General features: G+C 31.9%; 1 protein-coding gene and 1 long non-coding RNA gene across 2 annotated transcripts in view; both read right to left on the bottom strand.

Annotated features, from left to right (window-relative positions):
• The window catches only part of LOC111620229 (receptor-type tyrosine-protein phosphatase N2-like), a 135,663-nt gene extending 132,433 nt beyond the window's left edge, over nt 1–3,230 (bottom strand). The window contains exon 1 of the mRNA XM_023362130.1: nt 2,941–3,230. Within this exon, the coding sequence (XP_023217898.1) occupies nt 2,941–3,016 (76 nt within the window). The 5' untranslated portion in view covers nt 3,017–3,230. The remainder of the gene's footprint in view (nt 1–2,940) is intronic.
• A 7,085-nt stretch (nt 3,231–10,315) lies between these two features.
• Nucleotides 10,316–19,232, bottom strand: LOC111620228. The gene is made up of 4 exons (XR_002755886.1): nt 18,303–19,232; nt 17,774–17,845; nt 14,249–14,326; nt 10,316–10,469 (listed from the first exon to the last, which is right to left on the bottom strand). It is a non-coding gene; the product is annotated as an uncharacterized LOC111620228 (long non-coding RNA).
• Between the last annotated feature and the right edge of the window lie 1,158 nt (nt 19,233–20,390).

The raw sequence follows: 20,390 nt of genomic DNA, 5'->3' as shown, positions 1-20,390 counted from the left end.
TTGTATATATATTTTTTCCCCTTTTCCTTCTCCACAAAAAAAAAAACATTCTTCCTTGATTAAATATTTAAATAATTCATTAGTTAAGAATTAAAACGATAATCGCCATTTTTATCCTCATCTCTGAGGATACTGTGAGGTTAAGATGTTTAAATATTTTTACATTAAATATTTAATCTTCTCTTTCTGTGATGCTTCACTTTTGGAATGTTATTTCTCCCATGATATTCGGAAAATATTATTGCTCCTGGCATCCTGTCATTCTCCTTGCAATTTCTATCAATTCTTCACGTTCTTTCTACTGATTATTGTAGTTTTGTACTACTTATCGTCTTTCTAAACGTTTATTTTTCTCGTTATATGGAATTTATAAGCTTAACTCACACATATACTCACACTCACATTCATATTACTACTCACTCTATCATCCATACTCATTAATATCCTTCTCCAGCATCATTTTACTCATACTAATCCCATTTTACGAGTGTGTATATATGTGAGTGTGATTATTTTTATTGCATGCTTTTTAATCATATCATCTAGCATCCTCCACATCACTTTATATAGTCATATATCCTCTTATTATCTCATTTTATCTAAAATCGTTCATCATTATCATCATCTTCTTCTTCCTCTTCTTAATTTTTGAATGTCAAATTTCCCCAAAAAGTAAATTAAAATAAAATCCAGAATTTAAATTGACACCACGGAGTTAAACAAACGAAAAAAAAAGGAGAGAGAGAGAGAGATCCCTTAGGAAAATTTTCTCGCTTGTTTCCGCATCCCGGATGAAGGAAAATAATCCACAAGAAGGGAAAACACGCACAAATTAACATGACAAGGGACAAATGGCCAGATGCTGGAGAGTAAAGTGATGCAGCAACCATATTGTTGGCTTTAAATAAGATAAAAGATTTTTAACTCTCTCATGCAATCGGTAACTAGACAGTAATGTGGGCGAGGGGGGAGACAATGCGAAAAGTAATGACACTTCGTCTGATTCCCCCCTTCTTCTGGATATTGTTGCATGGTTGGAAAAGATTTTATTGGTTTTTTTCCCCTTTCTCTTTCTCTCTTGTGCCTTTCTTTGCTTCTCTTCTCCAGGCTATCCTTTCGCTCCTTTCCCTCTTCATTTCCTGTATATTTTATCTCGATACTCTTCTTTTTCATTATCAGAATGTTCTTTCCTTTCTTCCTTCTTTTCTCTCTTTTTTTCCTATTATTTCTTCTCTTCTCTCTCTTTTATTCATATCTAGAAACTCCTTTTACGCTCCCTTTGCAGCATCATTCCCTTCTTTTAAGCTTTTTCTTATTTTTCTGTTAAATTCCTTATCCTTTTTCCTTGATTTTCGCTATGAGAAAAGTATGACGTGGATGCTGAGCTACTTAATCTAAAGATGTTGTGGATGCGGGTCTACATCCTCTAAATGTGATCGGGGGATGTTGATCTAATTCAACTAAGTATTATGTAGATGCTGATAAATTTCAACTAAATATGATCTGGTTGATGTAAATCTGATGTGGATGCTGATCTTCAGCCTCTACATATGATCTGGATGTCGACTTACTTCACATATAAAAATGATTTTGCTCACTTAACCAGCATTACTTATCTTAATATAGATATGGTTATTTATATAGAGTCGAGGGTTCTTATCCAGGAATTTCTCTACCTTTATTTTCATAATTACCTGGTGAAGGATAATTTGGATGTACTGTTCCTAGATAAGAATTCTTTTAGGTAAATTCCTGTTCTGAAGCTAAGAATTACAGTATTAATACTCATCAACTTTACGTTACGTTTGAAATTTCTCTAAACTTTCCCTAATTTTCTTAAACCTTTCCCCAATTTCCCTAAAATTTTCCCTAATTTTCTTAAACCTTTCCCCAATTTCCCTAAACTTTCCCTAATTTTCTTAAACCTTTCCCTATTTCCCTAAACTTTCCTTAATTTTCTTAAACCTTTCCCCAATTTCCCTAAACTTTCCCTAATTTTTTAAACCTTTTCCCAAGTTCCCTAAACTTCCCCAATTTCCCTAAACTTTCCCCAATTTTCTTAAACCTTTCCCCAATTTCCCTAAACTTTCCCTAATTTTCTTAAACCTTTCCCCAATTTCCCTTAAATCTGGTTTCAATTCTAGAGGTATATAAAGGAGAATTAGCAAATCAGTAAGAGCATAACATTTTCCTAAATTCATATTTCTTCCCCCGTAGCATTTTCCTCTCATTTTCCAACTCCTTCATTTCCTCTTCTGTCTCGCGCTCACGTTATCAGAAATGATTTATGCTCCTCAACCCAATTGTCTGCTTACATCTACCTGATCCATCTTAGTACTTCTGATGAAGGCTACGCAAGAAAAACAACATCGACTTGTTGATTAAGGAACGGAGACAGACACACGCACGTACAGTACACAGCTAGAAGAAGAAGAAAAAAGAGAGACCGCCCCCGCAACACGGATCGAAATAAAATATTCCCAACGTGAAAATTTTATACTCGCAGCATCCCTCCTGATATTTATCAGCTTCATCAATTCTTATCGTATCCTCCTCCTCCGCATCCTCTTTTTCCATCAAGCGTAACCTCTTAATATATGAAAGTTAAGCCGTGTGTAGGTGGATTTAAGGTAACTGTTTCAATATAGGGCATCTTTCACACACTAGTTGATAGGGATGATGCCTTATCTTGTAACAGTGAGAGTGTAACGTATAAACAACCGAAATAGTGTAAAATATTTACCATAAACAGTTACGATAGGTGTAACGAAGTACGGGTTAAGGGAATGTAAACAGAGAAGAGGGAGTGGAAGAATACATAAAAACCGCATCGACCTCCCTCATAATAAATCTGCACGTAACGCATCACTAAGCATAACCATCTGTTGATGTAACGTAACCATTCACAGCTTAGTGTTTAAGAACAGCATCGTTACTCACCCACACTCCTTTCAGCCAGTGCATGTCGATGGAGGGCGAAGAACAAATATGTTAGCACAAACACTTTGTACACCATCGTCACAGGTCAGAGGTCACAGTTCGCGTAACATTAGACGACGTTCCATCTGACAGGAGTCGAGATTCGAATCCAATATGGCGCCGGGGGTCAACACGAGGGAAGGCGCGTGACTAACGTTCCGTTTGATCACCTTAGAAAAAATGACGGTGGTGGCAGATGCGACTTTCTCTGCACCACTCTGCCACTATGGCGACAGTCACAGCTGAGGTAGTACCCGGATGTGCCGGTGACGTCACGTTTGACGTCAGTGGTGCTCCTATCGATTTTCTCCTCCGTTCCGATGTGGGTAAGGTCTGTCTGTACGTAATATTCCGCAGGAATATAAAGCGCGACACTCTTTCTATACCGTTACGCGTTATGTTACGTTCAGTTTTTCACTTATAACGTCTTGTTTTACTAGCCGTTTGAACGAAGGCCTCTTACGTAACGTTCCTCTCTTCGTGTACCGTTACGCGTTACGTTACATTTATATCTTCTGTTATGTATACGCTTGACTAACCGTATTAAGATGTGTAACATTCCGCAAGAGCATACACATTACATGTTACGTTACATTCGTACAATTCGTTTAACTAATCAAACAATCTGTCTATACGTAACATTCATTAGGATTATTACACCTTGTATAACGTTACGTGTTACGTTACACACATACATAATTTTATACGCGTCTATACGTAACATTCCTCAGAAACTCGTACAAGAGAACTCTTCGTAAACCGTTACGCGTTACGTTCCATCATGTCTTTCTCTTACACACGTCATGTTTAAACGCTTAAAGTGTGTAACATTCGCATGTAACATGTGATTTGAAAGGTAAGCCTCACTTAAATTGTAATGTCACGTGACTGGCAGATCCCCTCGTGACTTGTAACGTATTGTATGTACATCTTTCTCCTCCTTAAACTCACGTGACTCAGCGGTTCACGCGACTCGAGGGGTGTAATTCGTACGTTACTTTTGACAAGAGTGATGTCACAGTAGTCACGTGATTGCAAGGTACGAAAGTTTCTGGATAGTCACGTGATGCTGAAAGCGGACAGAGTTAAATTAATAAATTCTGGACTTAAAAAGAAAAAAAAATGTTTAAAATAAAAATATATTTTTTAAGGGAAAATAAAATACTTGACACGAAAACACGCGATTTTTTTCCCTTCAGAATTTTCCCTAAATTATTCAAAAATAAAAATAAGAACTGTTAAAGTTATTTATAGCATCGTAAACTTTACGAAACAAAATCGATAGAAACGATACTCTAGGGAAAATTCCCTATTAATGAAATTTATACGCTTGCTTCAGGGATTTATGTATATTTTTTTAGGGAATTTAGAAAAAATTTTTGATATATTTTTTTTTACAATATTTTCAGATATACACGTATTTTTAAGGTTATTATTTAGGAATATTCTCTAAAATTCTATTGATTTTCTATTTTTCTGTAGTTTAGACATAAACAAATGTACTTGAAAAACGTTTTCCTCTTTGTATAAGGAAAAATATTTTCCCAAAACTAGAGATTGTTTTTTTTTCTCCAAAAATTTCCCTACGTGATTAAAAATATTTAGTACAATGAAGAGAATCCCTAAGACAGATTTTTACAGAAGTTCGTTTCTTTAGGGAATTTTTACAGAAAATTTCACTTAAAGTAATTAAATATCAATACATAAAGCCTTAAAAGTCGTTTTTCAGAAATTTCCCTAAACATTTATTTTAAAGAATAATCGACCCTAAAAAAATCCCTGAGTCAACCTTTTCTTAAAAATTGAAAATTAAATTTAAAAAAAATATAAATTCCCAAAGAGGATTTTACCTAAATTTTAGGGTTTTTTTTAAAGTTCCCTGGGAAATTTTAAATTTTTACTAAAGTTTAGAGAAGTCCTTTGAAATAAATTTGAGGAAATGTATTTTATAGGAATGTTTTAGGAAAATAAATGAAATATTTTCTAAACGCCATTATAAATACCCTAAAATTATAATATTAAAAATGTTTCCCTTAAATTAAAAGTTAAAAAAAGACCAGTTCATTAAGAATTAACCTTAAAATTATTTTGTAAAACTATTAAAACTAAAGCACAAAATACAAAATTCCTGAGACAATTCTAGGAAATTTTCTTTATCCTATCCAGAGAAAAATCCCTAATGTTTAGATTTTTAACATCATAAAAGTTTAACGTTGAATATATTGAAGGAAATAATTACGAAAAAAATTCCCAATTATTAAAATATTTAAAGGAAAAAAACCCTGAAATTTAATTTTTGGAAATTAGGTTCGATTATCTTTCCTTTTTTGGGGAGAATGCTTAGTCGTAGGGAAATTTTTAATCTTCAGGGATAATCGTTAAAATTCCTAGGGAAAAATCCCTAAATTTTATATTTTGATGATGATCAAATTTGAATATATTCAAGGAAATAATTAGGGAAAAAGACCCAATTATTAAAATATTCAAAAAAAATCCCTGAAAATGACAGTCGATTATATTTTAAAATATGTAATCTTTAGTAAAAATTTAAACACTTTTCTTTAGAGGAAAATGCTTAACCTTTGGAAAATTGTTAATTTTTAGGGAGCATTTTTTAATATAAAATTCTCTGCAAGAATTATAAATTAATAAATGAGGCTTTTAACGTAAAATCTAACGTGTCGTAAGTAAAAAGTCAATGTGCTTTTTTTATAGAGCTAAATAAGGTTTTTATCTTTAATTATCGACTGCAGACATTTGTTTTTAGTTGAAAGAGAAAGTGGAAACACGAAAGGAAAACTATTACTTAAAGGTTATTTTTCAGGGTCACGTCTCTGCTTGACTGCCACACGTTTCTCTACTGAAATTTTCACGAGCTTGCTTAACCAATACCCATTTATTAACCTTTATGATCTTATAAATATACTACTAAAAATAAAAAAATGCTTTCTGTGACGTATTTCAAAAATATATCGGGTATTATGACGTATTTTCGCATTAAACGAATTTAATTGGTTGAACAGAATTGTTTATTAATTTTAAATATCGTATACTCGTTCATTGGTCGAGTTATATTTGCGTTAACCAATAAGGTTCGTTTTGAAATTACGTTTTTTAAAATTATCCAATTGTTTTTTTTTTTAATTATTCAAATTTATTTTATTGTTACGTATTTTAATCGATGTGTAATTATTGAAAAGGTTATTTAATAAAACTTAATTTTATTGGATTAGAGTTATTACGTAGCATGACGTTCTCATAAATCATTTAATTACTTCTAACATCAATAAAAATAAATTGTATCGCTGTACTTTGTTATAAATCTGCAGAATATTTAATTATTGGCGTATAATTTGTTAACCTGTTTTTTTTTTAAATACACGTTAATTTTATTGGTTTTTAATTTAAAAAAGTATTAAATCAACGAACGTCGTCCTTCTATCTTACGTTTATCGTAATTTAAATCCGCACTCTCTCTAATTGGTTCATTTAAATAAAGAAATAGCCAATAAGCTTTTAATATAATTTCAAATTTTAAATATTTTTCTAACCAATAAGCGATCGTTCTGTTCCGAGAGCAACGATTCTATTTTAGTTGACTCTGATTGGTTAATTTATAAACCATCGACTAATGATGTTTTAAAATCGAAACGAAACGAATTTAAATCTAAAATAACGAACCAATCAGCTTTTAATACAGGTGTTTTTTAAATTTAAATTTGAAATATCGAACCAATAGGCTTTTAATACAGTTTTTTTAAATTTAAATTGTAATTATTGTGGCTTTATCCTCTTAAATAGAAGATAAACGTAAACAAGTTTTAATTAAAACAAAGTAAATCACTTATTAAATCCGTTTTAATTAAGTTTAATCAAAAGAAAGTAATTTTTTTTATAAAAGGAACAATAAAATTAATTAAATTCGAATTTTCTAGTGCTATTTTAAGTCAAAAAAAATTCTTTGAGCATATTTTTATTGTTTTGAGTAATTCCCAATAATAATAATAAATTAAATCCTTTCTAAAAATCAATTAAATTAAAAAACAAGCAGATTTAAATATAACAAAACAGCGTTTTACGTGGGTGTTCAGGATCGTTAATGAAGCAGAACTATAGTTTTCAGGCATATCCTCGGGGTCAAAGGGCAATTTATTCACGTCTCCAAATGAATTAACATACTCATTCATCAACTTTTTTATATATAAGATAGAAACGGTATTTGGTACAACGTTTCACACACAGCAAGTGGGTGTACCATTCAATTCTCTATATAAAAGGTGTGTTGACACGCTACTACTACTACTACTACAGTAACTATTTTTAGTGTATTCTTAATTGTAGGATCAATTTTTATGTAAATTTTAGTGTTTGAGGCCCGAAATTAGGGTAAAAAAATAATCATTCCTCGAACCTTACATACAATATGTAGGTGTACAATTCAACTCTATGTATAGAAGGTATGCTGACTAAGTTGTTACTAACTACTTGTATTCTTGAATGTTAAAATTTTTGGTGTTTGAGGCCCCACGATATAACGTGTAACATTATATCAAGGAATAAAGTTTTTTAAGAATATTTCTACGTTAAAAATAACCAAAAACAATAAAGTTGAATGTTCTGAATAGATTTATTTTCATCAATCATTATTGAAGCTAAATAAAAAAAGGGGGCATGATTTATTCATTACTCAAATAACCTGATTTATTTAAAGTTTAATCAATAACATTCTACACTGTCACGGTCAATTATAATCGATTTATAGCCATAAAAGTAGTGTTTCTAATGCTATTATAGTAACATTACTCATAAGTAAACTATTATTCTAGAACGGCTTCGGTGCGGAATTTTTTTCCTTCTGTTTTATTGAAGAATAAACCAGATTAGAGGGGAGGAGAATGAAGAGGAGGGAGGAAAAAAATTCCTCTAAAAAACATCCCCCGTACTTAGCGTTCGATAATTGCCATCCTAAAACTCTCACAATAATTTGATAAAACTTTAGCTGTTAATTGAATTAACGATAGACAAATAAAATGTCGGATAGAAGAAAAAAAAACACAAGCAACTTTTCTCCACCCCTATCTTATCTTTCTTTACAGACGTTTTTGGCAAGTGGAAAAAATCCCCTTCACTTCTGAAAGATAAATATTGTTCTTATAACATGTTTTGCTTTTATGCTCTCCTCCCCCTTTTTTTGTCTTTGTGTAAAGACACGCATTCAGAAATTCTTTTCACTTAGTCTTTCGCTATTTGACAAGAATGGATCATAAAAGAATCTTATCGATACTCTATTAGTCTCTTAGAGACACCAACAAACAATAAAAACCCATGGATGCCTTTAAAGAAAAGGGAAGAATTTTTAGCTTTATCCTTCCTCTTCCTAGTTTTAATGGAAAAACAAACAAATAAAAAAAGAGGTTGGCTCAAAAAATATTTAGGGTTTTTTTTTTTAATAACCAAATGCCAACTCGTGTTGCTAGCTAGTGTTCTACTACACAAAATTAAAACGGTAACGGTATAGAACCAAGTTGATAGTATATATATCCAGTGTAGAGGACACACTACTACTATAGAACAGTATCAAAAACACTAATTCTTCGGTCAGACTTGTATACATCTATGTACAAACTCCAGCAACGATTTGCTTAACTTTGCCATTAAGTCCGACCCTACTGGAGATACACACGATCCCCTGTATCTCCCCACCCCCTCGATCTTTAACTACCAAAATTTAATAGAATAAATCTACCTAATAAATAAACCTCTCTGCAAGATTTCTGAAATTTTCGACAAAAATCACAGGAGTTATTAATCTTCAAAGGGGGTAAACAAAATCGTGGCCCCCCACAAACATCCACACAGAGAGAAGGTCCCGATTCCAAAAATGTAAAAGTCTGAGGGGTCATTCTTTGACCGATCGCCACACTTTCCCCAACAGCCGAGAAAGTAAAAACCGGTGTTTATGTATAGGCCCCACCCAAAGTGATTTATATACATACGGAAACAATAGCCAAGTAGTGTTTACCTGTGTTTAAAACGGTGTTTATGGCACGTACACACGCTAGATAACTAGTAATTTTACGTGTCAATTAATTAGCGTTTGAATTTATAAACAGATATTTTTGTGGGGGGAAGGGGGATTAAATACAGAAGTCAGTGACGTAGAATGTTCTTATGTGACGAATACTAAAAGGAATCACGTCAAAAGAATGCACACTCTACACGTTAAGGCACATTTTCTTAATCATTTTCACATCTGAAGCTATTAAATTTTTAAAAATTCAAATTTAAAACTCACAACGTCACAGAATTAAGCTGTGACGTCATTTATTACGTGTATGTGACGTGTGTTGATCTAATTGGATGATCGAAGTTAACTATTTTTAAATTTAAAGACTGTTGATTGTGAATTTGTTTAACATTATTATTATTATTATTTGTGACGTCGATTTTCGTTATTGTTTACGTCACGTATATATAGATAGATGGCGATTGGCTAGTTTAAATTATTAAAATTAATTCATGCGTCGTCACTCTTTTTAACAGTGATATCGAACATTCGAAATAATAATTTAAAAATGGCGAACGGCGATTGGTCGATTAGTAACTAATTTTATTACGACGTCATACGGCTTCTTTCGATTCAACCACCTCCTCGAGTGACGTCACACTGCGTAGGACGTTAACCGATGTGGATTGGTGGAAAAGAAAAACCACAATATTGTTTAAAATACCAAACGTCACAATTAGAGTAGGTCGCCATCTAGACGTAAAAATAGTAACTAATTAAAAAAAAAATTATTATTATTATTTTATAAATGAAAGAAAAAAAAAACACTTTGTTTATTGAATTTTAAAGAAATTTAATTTTTCTTAAATATTTTCGAATGCTAAAATTAATTATAACGGCCGGAAATTAAGGCACGAGTCAATCAAGATGCAATATTACTAACAACATTTTAATTTCTTTTATTTATTTATTATTTTTGTACTGTAATTTTTAAATGTAAAACAACTGAATATCTCCTAAACCGTTTCAAGTTTTATATATAAAAGTTTATCAGTCTCGAAGGCAGAATAGGAATAAAATTGATTTTGCGTTGTCTCCCCCTTTTTGACATAATTTCTCAAAATAAGAGGAAAATAATTAGAAGAAAAAAAATTGGATATAAGTATACATGTTTACACAGAAAAATACCTTGTTTTCGTGAGTGTATAACCATCAAAATTCTTTATAAATTATCACTGATTGTTTAGAACATTGTTTACTTTCTTCTTATAGGCAAAAAGAACATCAATTAAAACCGGTGGATATACCTAGAAGTGTATACATTTATTATTCCACGATAGTTGCTCCGAGCCAAAGTGTGGATGCTGTTTTCTTGTTCCGCTTCCTGTTGTCGGACGAAATTCTTCGTTCTTTTAACTACGGCTTTAAAAAACATCTAGCTTCATATCAAGTTGAATCGTTCCGCTCTCTTCCTCTTCCGCTCCTGCTTAAAAGAAACAAATGAGTTTAAAATGAAAACGTCCATTCAAAAATATCTAAATGCTAGTTTACGTTTGAGATAAATACTGTTGTATTCAAAGCGGTTGGGAGATTGCATTCGTGTTAGCTAATCTTTACGATATGTTATGTTTATTTTGTTACCGATAAAAAGAATATTGGAAAAGTTAAATAAAATATGGCACAAATTCTTGTGATAATGTTAAGTCATTATTTAACTGAATTCATCGTATCAGATATATGCAGCACTTTCTTTACTTGAATGGATGCGTGATATGTGTATAGAGGATAGTGTTCGATGTATCATATATTTATATGGTGGTAGAGGTTTGCGAAATAAACATCTTTAATGAAGCAACCCGGGGTCGGAAGCAAAATTGATGAAGCTGTGGCCCACAGAAAATTTGAATATGCTGTGCCGTTACCGTGTTTCCATATTTACCTTCTCTGTCTCGTCGTGTATGTTTTGAGATAATAAATACTAGGTACAGTACATTCTATACAGAATAGTAAATGAAACTTTGTTGATATTTTCCTGTGTATTTACAATAAAAGTTCAAAGTGGCAACTGCCAATTGCATTATGCAGAATATGATGGGCCACTTTTCGTCGTACTCTCTGGAAGAGTGCTTTTTATTCTGATGGTGTCAAAAATGGAAATGATACAGATGGACAGTTCTTTCTTTGCTTTGATTGATGTTTTGTACACCATGCTCTTTAGGGATCCTAGGAAGTAGAAACAAGGAGGTGAGGCATCCAAATTTTTGTTTTCAACCCTAATTTCATAAAAATACTCTGTTGTCAACCTCTACCAACACTTAAACTTATGGCATGCCAAACATTAACATCCTATTATACAGTAATATCACAAACTTTCGTGATAGGCGGGACTGAGCGATAACCACTTAAGTCGAGTTCTCATAAGTCGGGGTATAATTTCGCAATTTGTGTAAAATCCAAGTCAGATGTATGTAAGCAAATAAATGTTCTCGTTAATCTTATCTCGTCTTTTGATTCGTTCATGGTTACAAGAAATCACCACACACACTCAAGTCTCCGTAGATATAACAAACATTCTACATTCTAATAAAGAGTTAAGAGGGCTGTCTGTTTGCCACAGACTTATGCCCTGTTGGAAATGGAAAGAAGGGAAAGCATGGGGTGTGAAGTATGAAATAAAGTATAAAAGGATAGCTTGAAGGGAAGGTGTGGGACCAGAGAGCGCCTGCATCGGCAATAATTGGGATAAAAGGACAAGCATAAAATAAAAAATAAAATTGAGTACAAATGAGTATAAAAGGTAAGTACAGAAAAATCAAAATGTAAAAAACTATTTACAATATATACATTGCAGACTTCCGGTCGCTTTGACATAAAAATAGAGTCCAAGATGGTTGCTCCTGGTAACATCAAAACATAGAGTTGTTTACAACAATGGAACCGAGAGTGGAGCAACGTGGTAAAGGGGGGCCGTGGCGTTCCCCAATTAGAAAGATTCATCATCTGATGTATAGTCATCCGTGTTGTTTTCTTCTTCTAAGTTCTGTTCGTCGTCCTTTCTATTAAATTTTTCTTTTAGTGCATCGGTCTTGTGAATATAGTCTTCAAAAGTTTTCCAAAGCTTTTTATCCTTAAAGATGTTCTCTGCAGTTGGTGGCCAACTTGGGTTCTTTAGAAGATAGTTATGTAAAAGTTCAGAACGTTGATTATCGTATTTAGTACAATTGAAGGCAAAGTGTACGGCGTCGCCAATGTCAATGTTGTTACAGTCACACTTATTATCTTCCCTTAGGTTGAATCTATGCAAGTAGGCTGGGAAGTTCCCATGGCCTAGAATTACCTGGGTGGTGAGTTTGTTTGGCCTGTAATGTTTAGCTTGCTTACGAATTGTGAATCAGAAATAAATAACACGGAATAAATTGTAGCTATGTGTCGATTCTGTGCGACACATCCGAACATGTAAGCTGACAATAGTGTGGGGGGAGTGAGTAATCAAGAGTTGCGTGGCACTCAAACAAAAGACGAATCAACGAGATTTGAAAATCGTGTAAGTCGAGATATTACTGTATTAAGAATTTTGGACATTATTTGTTTAGCTGATTTCAGAGTGTGTGATTTAATAATATTTATAGATCAACCAACACTTGATTATACTATTTACTGTATATTAAAATACAGTAAAAGAATTGCAAACACACAAAGAAATACATGAAAGATTTTCTTTAAAATTCTTTATCAAAAATATTCCCCTACTTAAACAAATTTCAATTTTAAAACCTAAAAATGACAATCTTATAAAAATATGGATTTTATTTTTAAAGGATCATCCATATTATTACTGTTGTCAGCACAAATGAGTATTAAGATGATCTAGATCTTTCTTTAGTAGCTCCTTAGACTAATGAACGGTCCCTAAAAACATCCTCCTCTAAATAAAATTTTCTTTGACTCAAACACCTTATGCTTCCAAGAAGTAATATTTATTCATCATCAGGTATTTAAAAAAAAAACCTGATGATGACCTGTGATATAATATAATATTTTTAATAAAGAAATAACTTTTCTTTGCTTTTTTACAGACACACTACGGTGACATTATTCAACACTTGGCAGATTATTCACCACTTTATTCAGTTGGAAAAATATGGAACGCTTTACTATTTTGTGTGTCATCCTTCCGATCTGTGCGCAAGGATGACACGCAAAATCGTGAAACGTTCCATATTTTTCCAACTGAATAAAGTGGTGAATAATCTGCCAAGTGTTGAATAATGTCACCGTAGTGTGTCTGTAAAAAAGCAAGGTAAACTACAACACGGTTTCATCAGTATCAAAAGAAATAACTTTCTTTAGTAGACAATACATACAAGATGTGTCCTTTCTAACGCAGATGAATGATAAGACAATTCCATGGCAGAGTCAACCTTTTATTTGAGGCTTCTCGTCTGCCTCCAATAAAAGGTCGACTCCGCCATGGAATTGCCTTATCCTTCATCTGCGTGAGAAAGGACAAATTGTATAAAAGACACATGTTGTATGCATTGTCTACTAAAGAAAGTTATTTCTTTATTAAAAATTTGGAAACATATAATAGTTTTCATGTATATTTCACATATCATTAAGATACATATCACATGTATTTTATTATATCTTATATAAAGTTTATTTTGTAGTTGGGCATAATACTTTGCATACAATAAACATTTGTCATTATTGGGCCATTGCTTCCTTCTTTTAATTCATTACATTGAGTTTCAACAGTAATTGCGTTGCAATATTTCAATCGTCTTAAAATTTAAGTAATAGAATATCTTTTATAAATGATTAGTCTTGATATTACATACTTTGCAATTTTACAAACTTCAAGAAAAACTGATTATTATACAAAAAAATTAATAATTTCTTCATATTAAAATCCAAGTTATTTTGAACCTTATTGAGTCATCTTCAAAGGGTACAAACTGTTGAAAAAAATCTAACAAACATTACAATTATTAGTACATATTCCAAACCATTCAAAATGTGTTTCAGAATATGTAAAAGCTAATGTTTGTTGCATTTTCTTCAATTTTGGAGACTGTGTATCCTAAAGATGAACCAGCAAGGCTTGAAAAAAATGTTCGAATTTTAAAGATCTCACTCCGATAATTCATAATTTTATTAATTCTCTATAACTTTTGATAATTTCTTTTAATTTCTGAAATCATTTTACTGAGAGATTTATCTTCTTGAAAACCATAAAATTATTATTATAAGACAACTTACTTCCTCATTACTCTCTGTAGATATTACAGGCACACCAAATCGTTCTTTTCTCTTCAAGATTCGGGTTTTTTCTTCAATCTTAAAATAGAAAATAAACCAATTTTAGGATCAAAGTTTAATTTATATTAAAGAACAATTAAAAACACATTGAATATTCTACAGAAAAATATATTTAACACAGAATGTTATCACATCTAAGAGAAAAAAATTAACAACTAAAGTAACTATAGTTAATAATTGTTAAATATATATATTATAATGAAAGTATTTAAATAAGTAGTTATGTTAAAACATTGCTGAATGTCTAAAAGTTACACACATTAATCAATAAAATCTGAAAACAAGCAGTATCTGAAGATTTAATTGCAATTGCCAAAAATAATTGGGCATGTTTCCTAATAAAGTTGCTTTACTTAATTAGCTGGAGGGCACTTTAAGCAATTTCTGCTGTTATAGAAACACTTCAACACCTCAGCTACTCAGCATTGTTGTTTGGCATTTTGTATATGTTGTTTCGTACAAATAAAAATGTTTGTCATAAACAACACGGAACTGTCATCAAGATTATAAAATATCAGTGGCAATCAAGCAATCAAAAAATATTTAATGTAAATATATAAAATTACATGTCTTGACTGACTGACTGGGTGAATCATCATTGCCCAGAGCAAACTGCTGAACCTAAAGAGGTAAAATTTGATACACAGTTAGGATACGTCACAAAAATCTCTTCTTAGTGGATTTTTTGAATCCACTAAGAAGGGATTTTTTGAAATTCCCTAACAGGGAGAAGAGGGAGAGGTTAAGGCTTAACCTGAAGAACAGCTTCCACTGTACTATTCTAGATGCGATTTTTTGTAGTTATAGTAACAACTAATAGTAACAACAATAGTTGTAGTTATAGTAACAACTAATGACTGAGAATCTTAGTGAAGTATTGAGGGAGGGTTATTTCTATCAAATTGCAAATTCCACATGGGTGAAGCCACAGGTAACAGCTAGTATTGCATAAAAATGCAATTACCTGTATGGTAAACAACAACAATGCAAAGTGTACATATGCCATTACTAATAAATCTGAAGACATTTGACTGTCGAAATAGATTATGTAGGAAACTGTATTTCTAATTTTTCTGATAACCAGTTTAAAATAGATTTTTATGTTATGATCTTCATTTGAGGTACAGTACGTAATATGTGTACAATTTATGGTGGCAGCCATCTTAATCCGTCTTCAGTACTTGTGAACCTCACTGCACTAGCACTATAGTGGCTGTCTTAACAAAGTGGCTTTACTACGAAATGTGCAGAATTATCCATTAAATTATAGTTAATAACTCTATTTAGTGACATCAAATACAAATGTGCATTAATTTCATTTGATTAAATAACTTGTCATGATGATTCACAAGTTGAAGCTAATGAAATAGTTCATTACTAAAATAACATGAGGATGAGGAGCATTAATTACCCTTCTATTAGGGAGAGCCAAGGTCCAGTATGACTTTCCTCAAAATAAAGATCCCTAGAGAGGTGAAAAAGGAACAGGACCCAGTAATAAGCTGGTAATTATAAATAGGAAGGCAAAATAAAAGACAAAAAAGAGGAGTGCTGAAAATAGCTTGGCACCAGTCGGTCATTTATTTTTGAATGTGAAGTGGAAAAAATCCACCTGTCTTGTATTTGATGAAATAGCAGAACTTTCAAATTAGTTGAAGTGTATAAATAAACTTGACTACAGCCATATACAAGCAAATGTAAATTCAAAACAAAGCAAAAACAATACAAAAGCTACAATTAACATACATTCTGAACCTGACTTAACCATTCATGCTTGATATCTCGAATATATTATAAATTTTCTACAACTAACAAATATTTGACTTTATTCATATTTACAATCATTTTGTTGCCATTTTTAATGAAGATATTACTTGAATTTCTTTTTCAGTTTTGTTAAATTAAAACTTTTGTTTGTACAACACAAATATCTGTACACTTAGCTAACTAGCATCAATGTTTTCTAAATACGCCCAAACACTTTGCAACCGTATACAATTAATAGCAATTGCTTAAATGTGTTTAAAAAGTTTTAATTTTGTTTTACAATAATAAATAATGTTTTAGATTCATTTCTAAAAGTGTTGTATCAAAATTTTATATACAAGAACAAGCATACATTGGGTAATCACCAGATACACATAATACACAAGTTCTCCTATCTGGATGACACTCGCTGTAAAACCAAATATGCTCAACACCTTGCCATCACTCAGAATGAATGCAGCAAACAGCACCCAACTTTTTATTATGATGAATTTTGAGATCATAACTCAAAAATATAAATCAGTAAACACTGAACTCACAAATACACTGATCATAATGTACGGAAAACATCACACTTGCCTTCAAGTCTTGCCAAATTAGAAATATATATATATAAGTTATGCTGATCACAGCTTATTAGACATCATGCAAAATCTAAGCATGTTTACTTTTGTATTGAATTTTTACAAGTTAAAATAAAAATATTATTTGTCCTGGTCTATTAAAAATTTTTAATGCAGAAACACATCACAACCTGTTGAAGTAAAGGATAAATTTGTATCCAACTTTGTACGTGAATTTTTCAGCAAATGATATAAATAGAACCCTATAAAGTAGTTCAAATATATGCATATAAAATATCACATCTGTGAATTGAAAGCAAGAATTTATTAATGTGTTTTTGAAATACTACTAAATATTAAGAATTAAAATAGAATTTGATGTTTATATCTTACAACTGTAGAGTTTCCTAATAGATAAAAAGCACAAAATGTTATGATTTCAAAAATACAGAATTTAACTTAATGTAGCAATGTTGCCGTTATTATAGTTACATCATTACAAGTGATTTGTTTTGTATATAAATTGCTCACAAATCTTGTGTAGTTAATTTTGCTGAATGGTTTCAAAATTAAGGACCAAAAACCCCATAGTAGTAGGCGTTAACCTGCTCTGGGGACCCAGGATAGGCTCTGGGATAGGGGAAAAAACCATGGGAATTTTCAGGAGTCAGTCCATCCTAAACATTTCAACCTCCAACTTTCACCATCTGTGCAAACCAATGATGAGTACAATTAAAAGGCTATACAATAAAGTTTCCACAGAATGGAATAAAAAATATTGAAATGTTAGAGTATTGATTTTGCTCAATTTTTACTTTCCTGGACACTATATATAACAGAGGAAAAGTATGATAATCAGTCAAAAAACTAACTCCCCAAGATTTTTATATTTTTGGACTCGGGACCTTGAAACATCAAAAAATGCAAAAACATTTGGGAGTTTTTTCTGTATGTATGAATGTGTGTGTGTGTGTGGAGGGAGTCACTACTTTGTTACCCTGTTTGAAGCTTAACAACGCATGTGCCTTTTCTCGAAATTTTAAAGAAAAGTTATGTATTTTCAAGATAAGTTTCTTACAAAAAAGATTATTATGTTCTTTTAGCATCAATTTTTATCTTAGAAAAAAAAAGGTACCTCTTTCATGATAGTAGAGACATTTTGTCCAAACCTCTCGGCTCTTTTCTTTAAACAATCTAAATCGATGGGCTACAAATAAACATAGCTTCATTGAAACAACATTATAATCAATCATAAATTAAAAACTGAGTAATTCTACATATTTTAAATAAACTGTAATATAAAAAAAAGGTTGAGAACCTTTTTTATATTACACTCCATTTTCTCATCATAGACTTGTAAAGTTATGGATAATTTTATAAATTTACTACTTATTTTTAACTTACTATAAGCTTATCTAGAGTTACTGTATGCAACAAGTTACGTACAGTAACTCTACATTACTATTTAAATAACACCCATAATCAACTACACTAGTGTCAGTACGATCTAATATTTTTCTGTAAACTGGTGAAATTTTTTCACATACCAGCACAGGTTCACGAACTGACAGTTGAAAAACATCATAAAATGTTTAAAGTTTTTGGCAAAACACTTATATTTAATTAAAAATTACTGAAAATTTTAAATTATTTGCATTACTTACGGCTGCACCAATACTTCCCGACAAGGATTTGACTGTTTTATCACTTTTGACATCCGATCCAAACCTGAAACAATTCTTTTTTTAGTTAATAAACTTACATACTAGAGAATTTTTATTTTAAATGAATAAAAATACTTATATATATACAATTTCTTCTTTAACTGCTGCTATATACGTGTTACAAAATAGTTTATGCTTTATTGATCAACCCTTTCATGTTCATTCTCCATTTTTTAAAAATTAGTTTGGTTAGAGATAGAATAATGTGACCAGGTTTACGCAGTAAAAACTTATTTTTCTTCATACATATTAATTTTTTAACATAACCTTCATTTACAGTGAATTTTTCCTTAATTTATTCATGTACAGCAGTTTGAACTTCCACATCCATCAAAACGTCAAAAACTATTGACTTTTTATACAGGGTTCCTACTCAAATTTTTGTTTTAAATTCCCCGACTTCTCTTGACCAACTTTGTACAAATTCCCTGACCAGCACATCACATTCCTTCTTGCTGACTGCAACAATTAGTCAAGCATACTGTCAGCAAAAAATCAACAAGACAGCCAAGGTAGCAAATTCCTTGACTTTCCAGGTGCATAGGAACTCTGTTTATAATACTATGTTTAATTTTGTGACAATGTAAGCCAGATGGAGTCATATTTGGACTGTAAGGAGAGTGCAGAATGATTTATATTCTTAAGTGTCTAGTTTCCTCACTGCAGAGCAATCTTGCATTACTACAGTGCAAAAACGAAGATTCTTTCTGGTCTCATTCTGCAAATATGTCTCAAGAACTTCTTAAGGTTTCTCAATACTTCACCAAACTAATTACTTCTCTCTTTGCATGCAACTTTCCAATGCTTAAAATTCAATCAGTGATCATGTATGGAATGAGGATAATGAGTTTATTGTTGAATTTCAAATGGTAGCTGTATTATGTATTATATAGGTAAATGTCTCTTCAATCCGAACAAAATTTCGGTAGACTTTNTTCCTCGGCGCGCCTCCCAATGATCATCTCAAATGGTTAGAGGCGATGCACATCTTTAAAGCCTCTATCGATACTACGTGCATAAATTTTAAAGAGGAGATGCTTTTGTCGATGGCCTGGCAAGAGTTGATTCACAACACGATTCAGCCGCCCGTTATATCCGAGTAGGCAGACTCGGCACGCATGCGCGTCGTATAATTTTGAAAGAACGATTCGAACTGAAGATCGTACTTATTTTAATGACATTCGTTATTCGAATTTACGAGCTAAAACTGTAGGAACCTGATGAAGAGCCCAGAAGGGGTTCGAAAACGTTTGTTTTTCGTTATTTTTCGTCGTTTATCGTACCACACCGTAAATTTGGTTCAGTGTATGTGATTATTATTGAGGTGTGGTGAGTAGTTTGTTTTTAATATACAGAAGTTCTAGCTTACTATACATAGAATTATATAAATGTTTTTTAATAGACAAAATATCTGAGAAATCAGGAATATCCCACTGAGCCCACCCACCATTGGTTCCTATTTTATATAGTGAAACACAGCTTACAGTTCATATCATTTGTTGGAATCCAAGTGATTTCCAGAGAAAGATGGAGAAGAATATACTTGGGTTGATGTTTAAAGGCAGGAAAACTAATCATTATACAAAATCTCAGAACAATATAAAAGACCTTGTTGAATATATAAAAACACAAAATGAAGATGGGTAGGGCTTGTGACAAGATTGAGAGACGAAAGATGGAGTTAACTGGTGAAGGAATAGCAACATTATACTAGTAAAAGAGGAGGAAGATCACTCGACAGAAGCAGGTATGAATTTTAAAATGGAACAGATATTTCATTGATTGAGAAAGCATCTTCAAGTCAAAAAGTTGATCAGATACCTTCATTTCCTCNTACATACGGAAACAATAGCCAAGTAGTGTTTACCTGTGTTTAAAACGGTGTTTATGGCACGTACACACGCTAGATAACTAGTAATTTTACGTGTCAATTAATTAGCGTTTGAATTTATAAACAGATATTTTTGTGGGGGGAAGGGGGATTAAATACAGAAGTCAGTGACGTAGAATGTTCTTATGTGACGAATA

This window comes from Centruroides sculpturatus, unplaced genomic scaffold, assembly GCF_000671375.1.
Source record: "Centruroides sculpturatus isolate CEXI.00-Female unplaced genomic scaffold, Cexi_2.0 scaffold231, whole genome shotgun sequence".
Taxonomy (NCBI): Eukaryota; Metazoa; Arthropoda; class Arachnida; order Scorpiones; family Buthidae; genus Centruroides; species Centruroides sculpturatus.
This window is presented reverse-complemented; position numbering and strand designations above follow the sequence as displayed.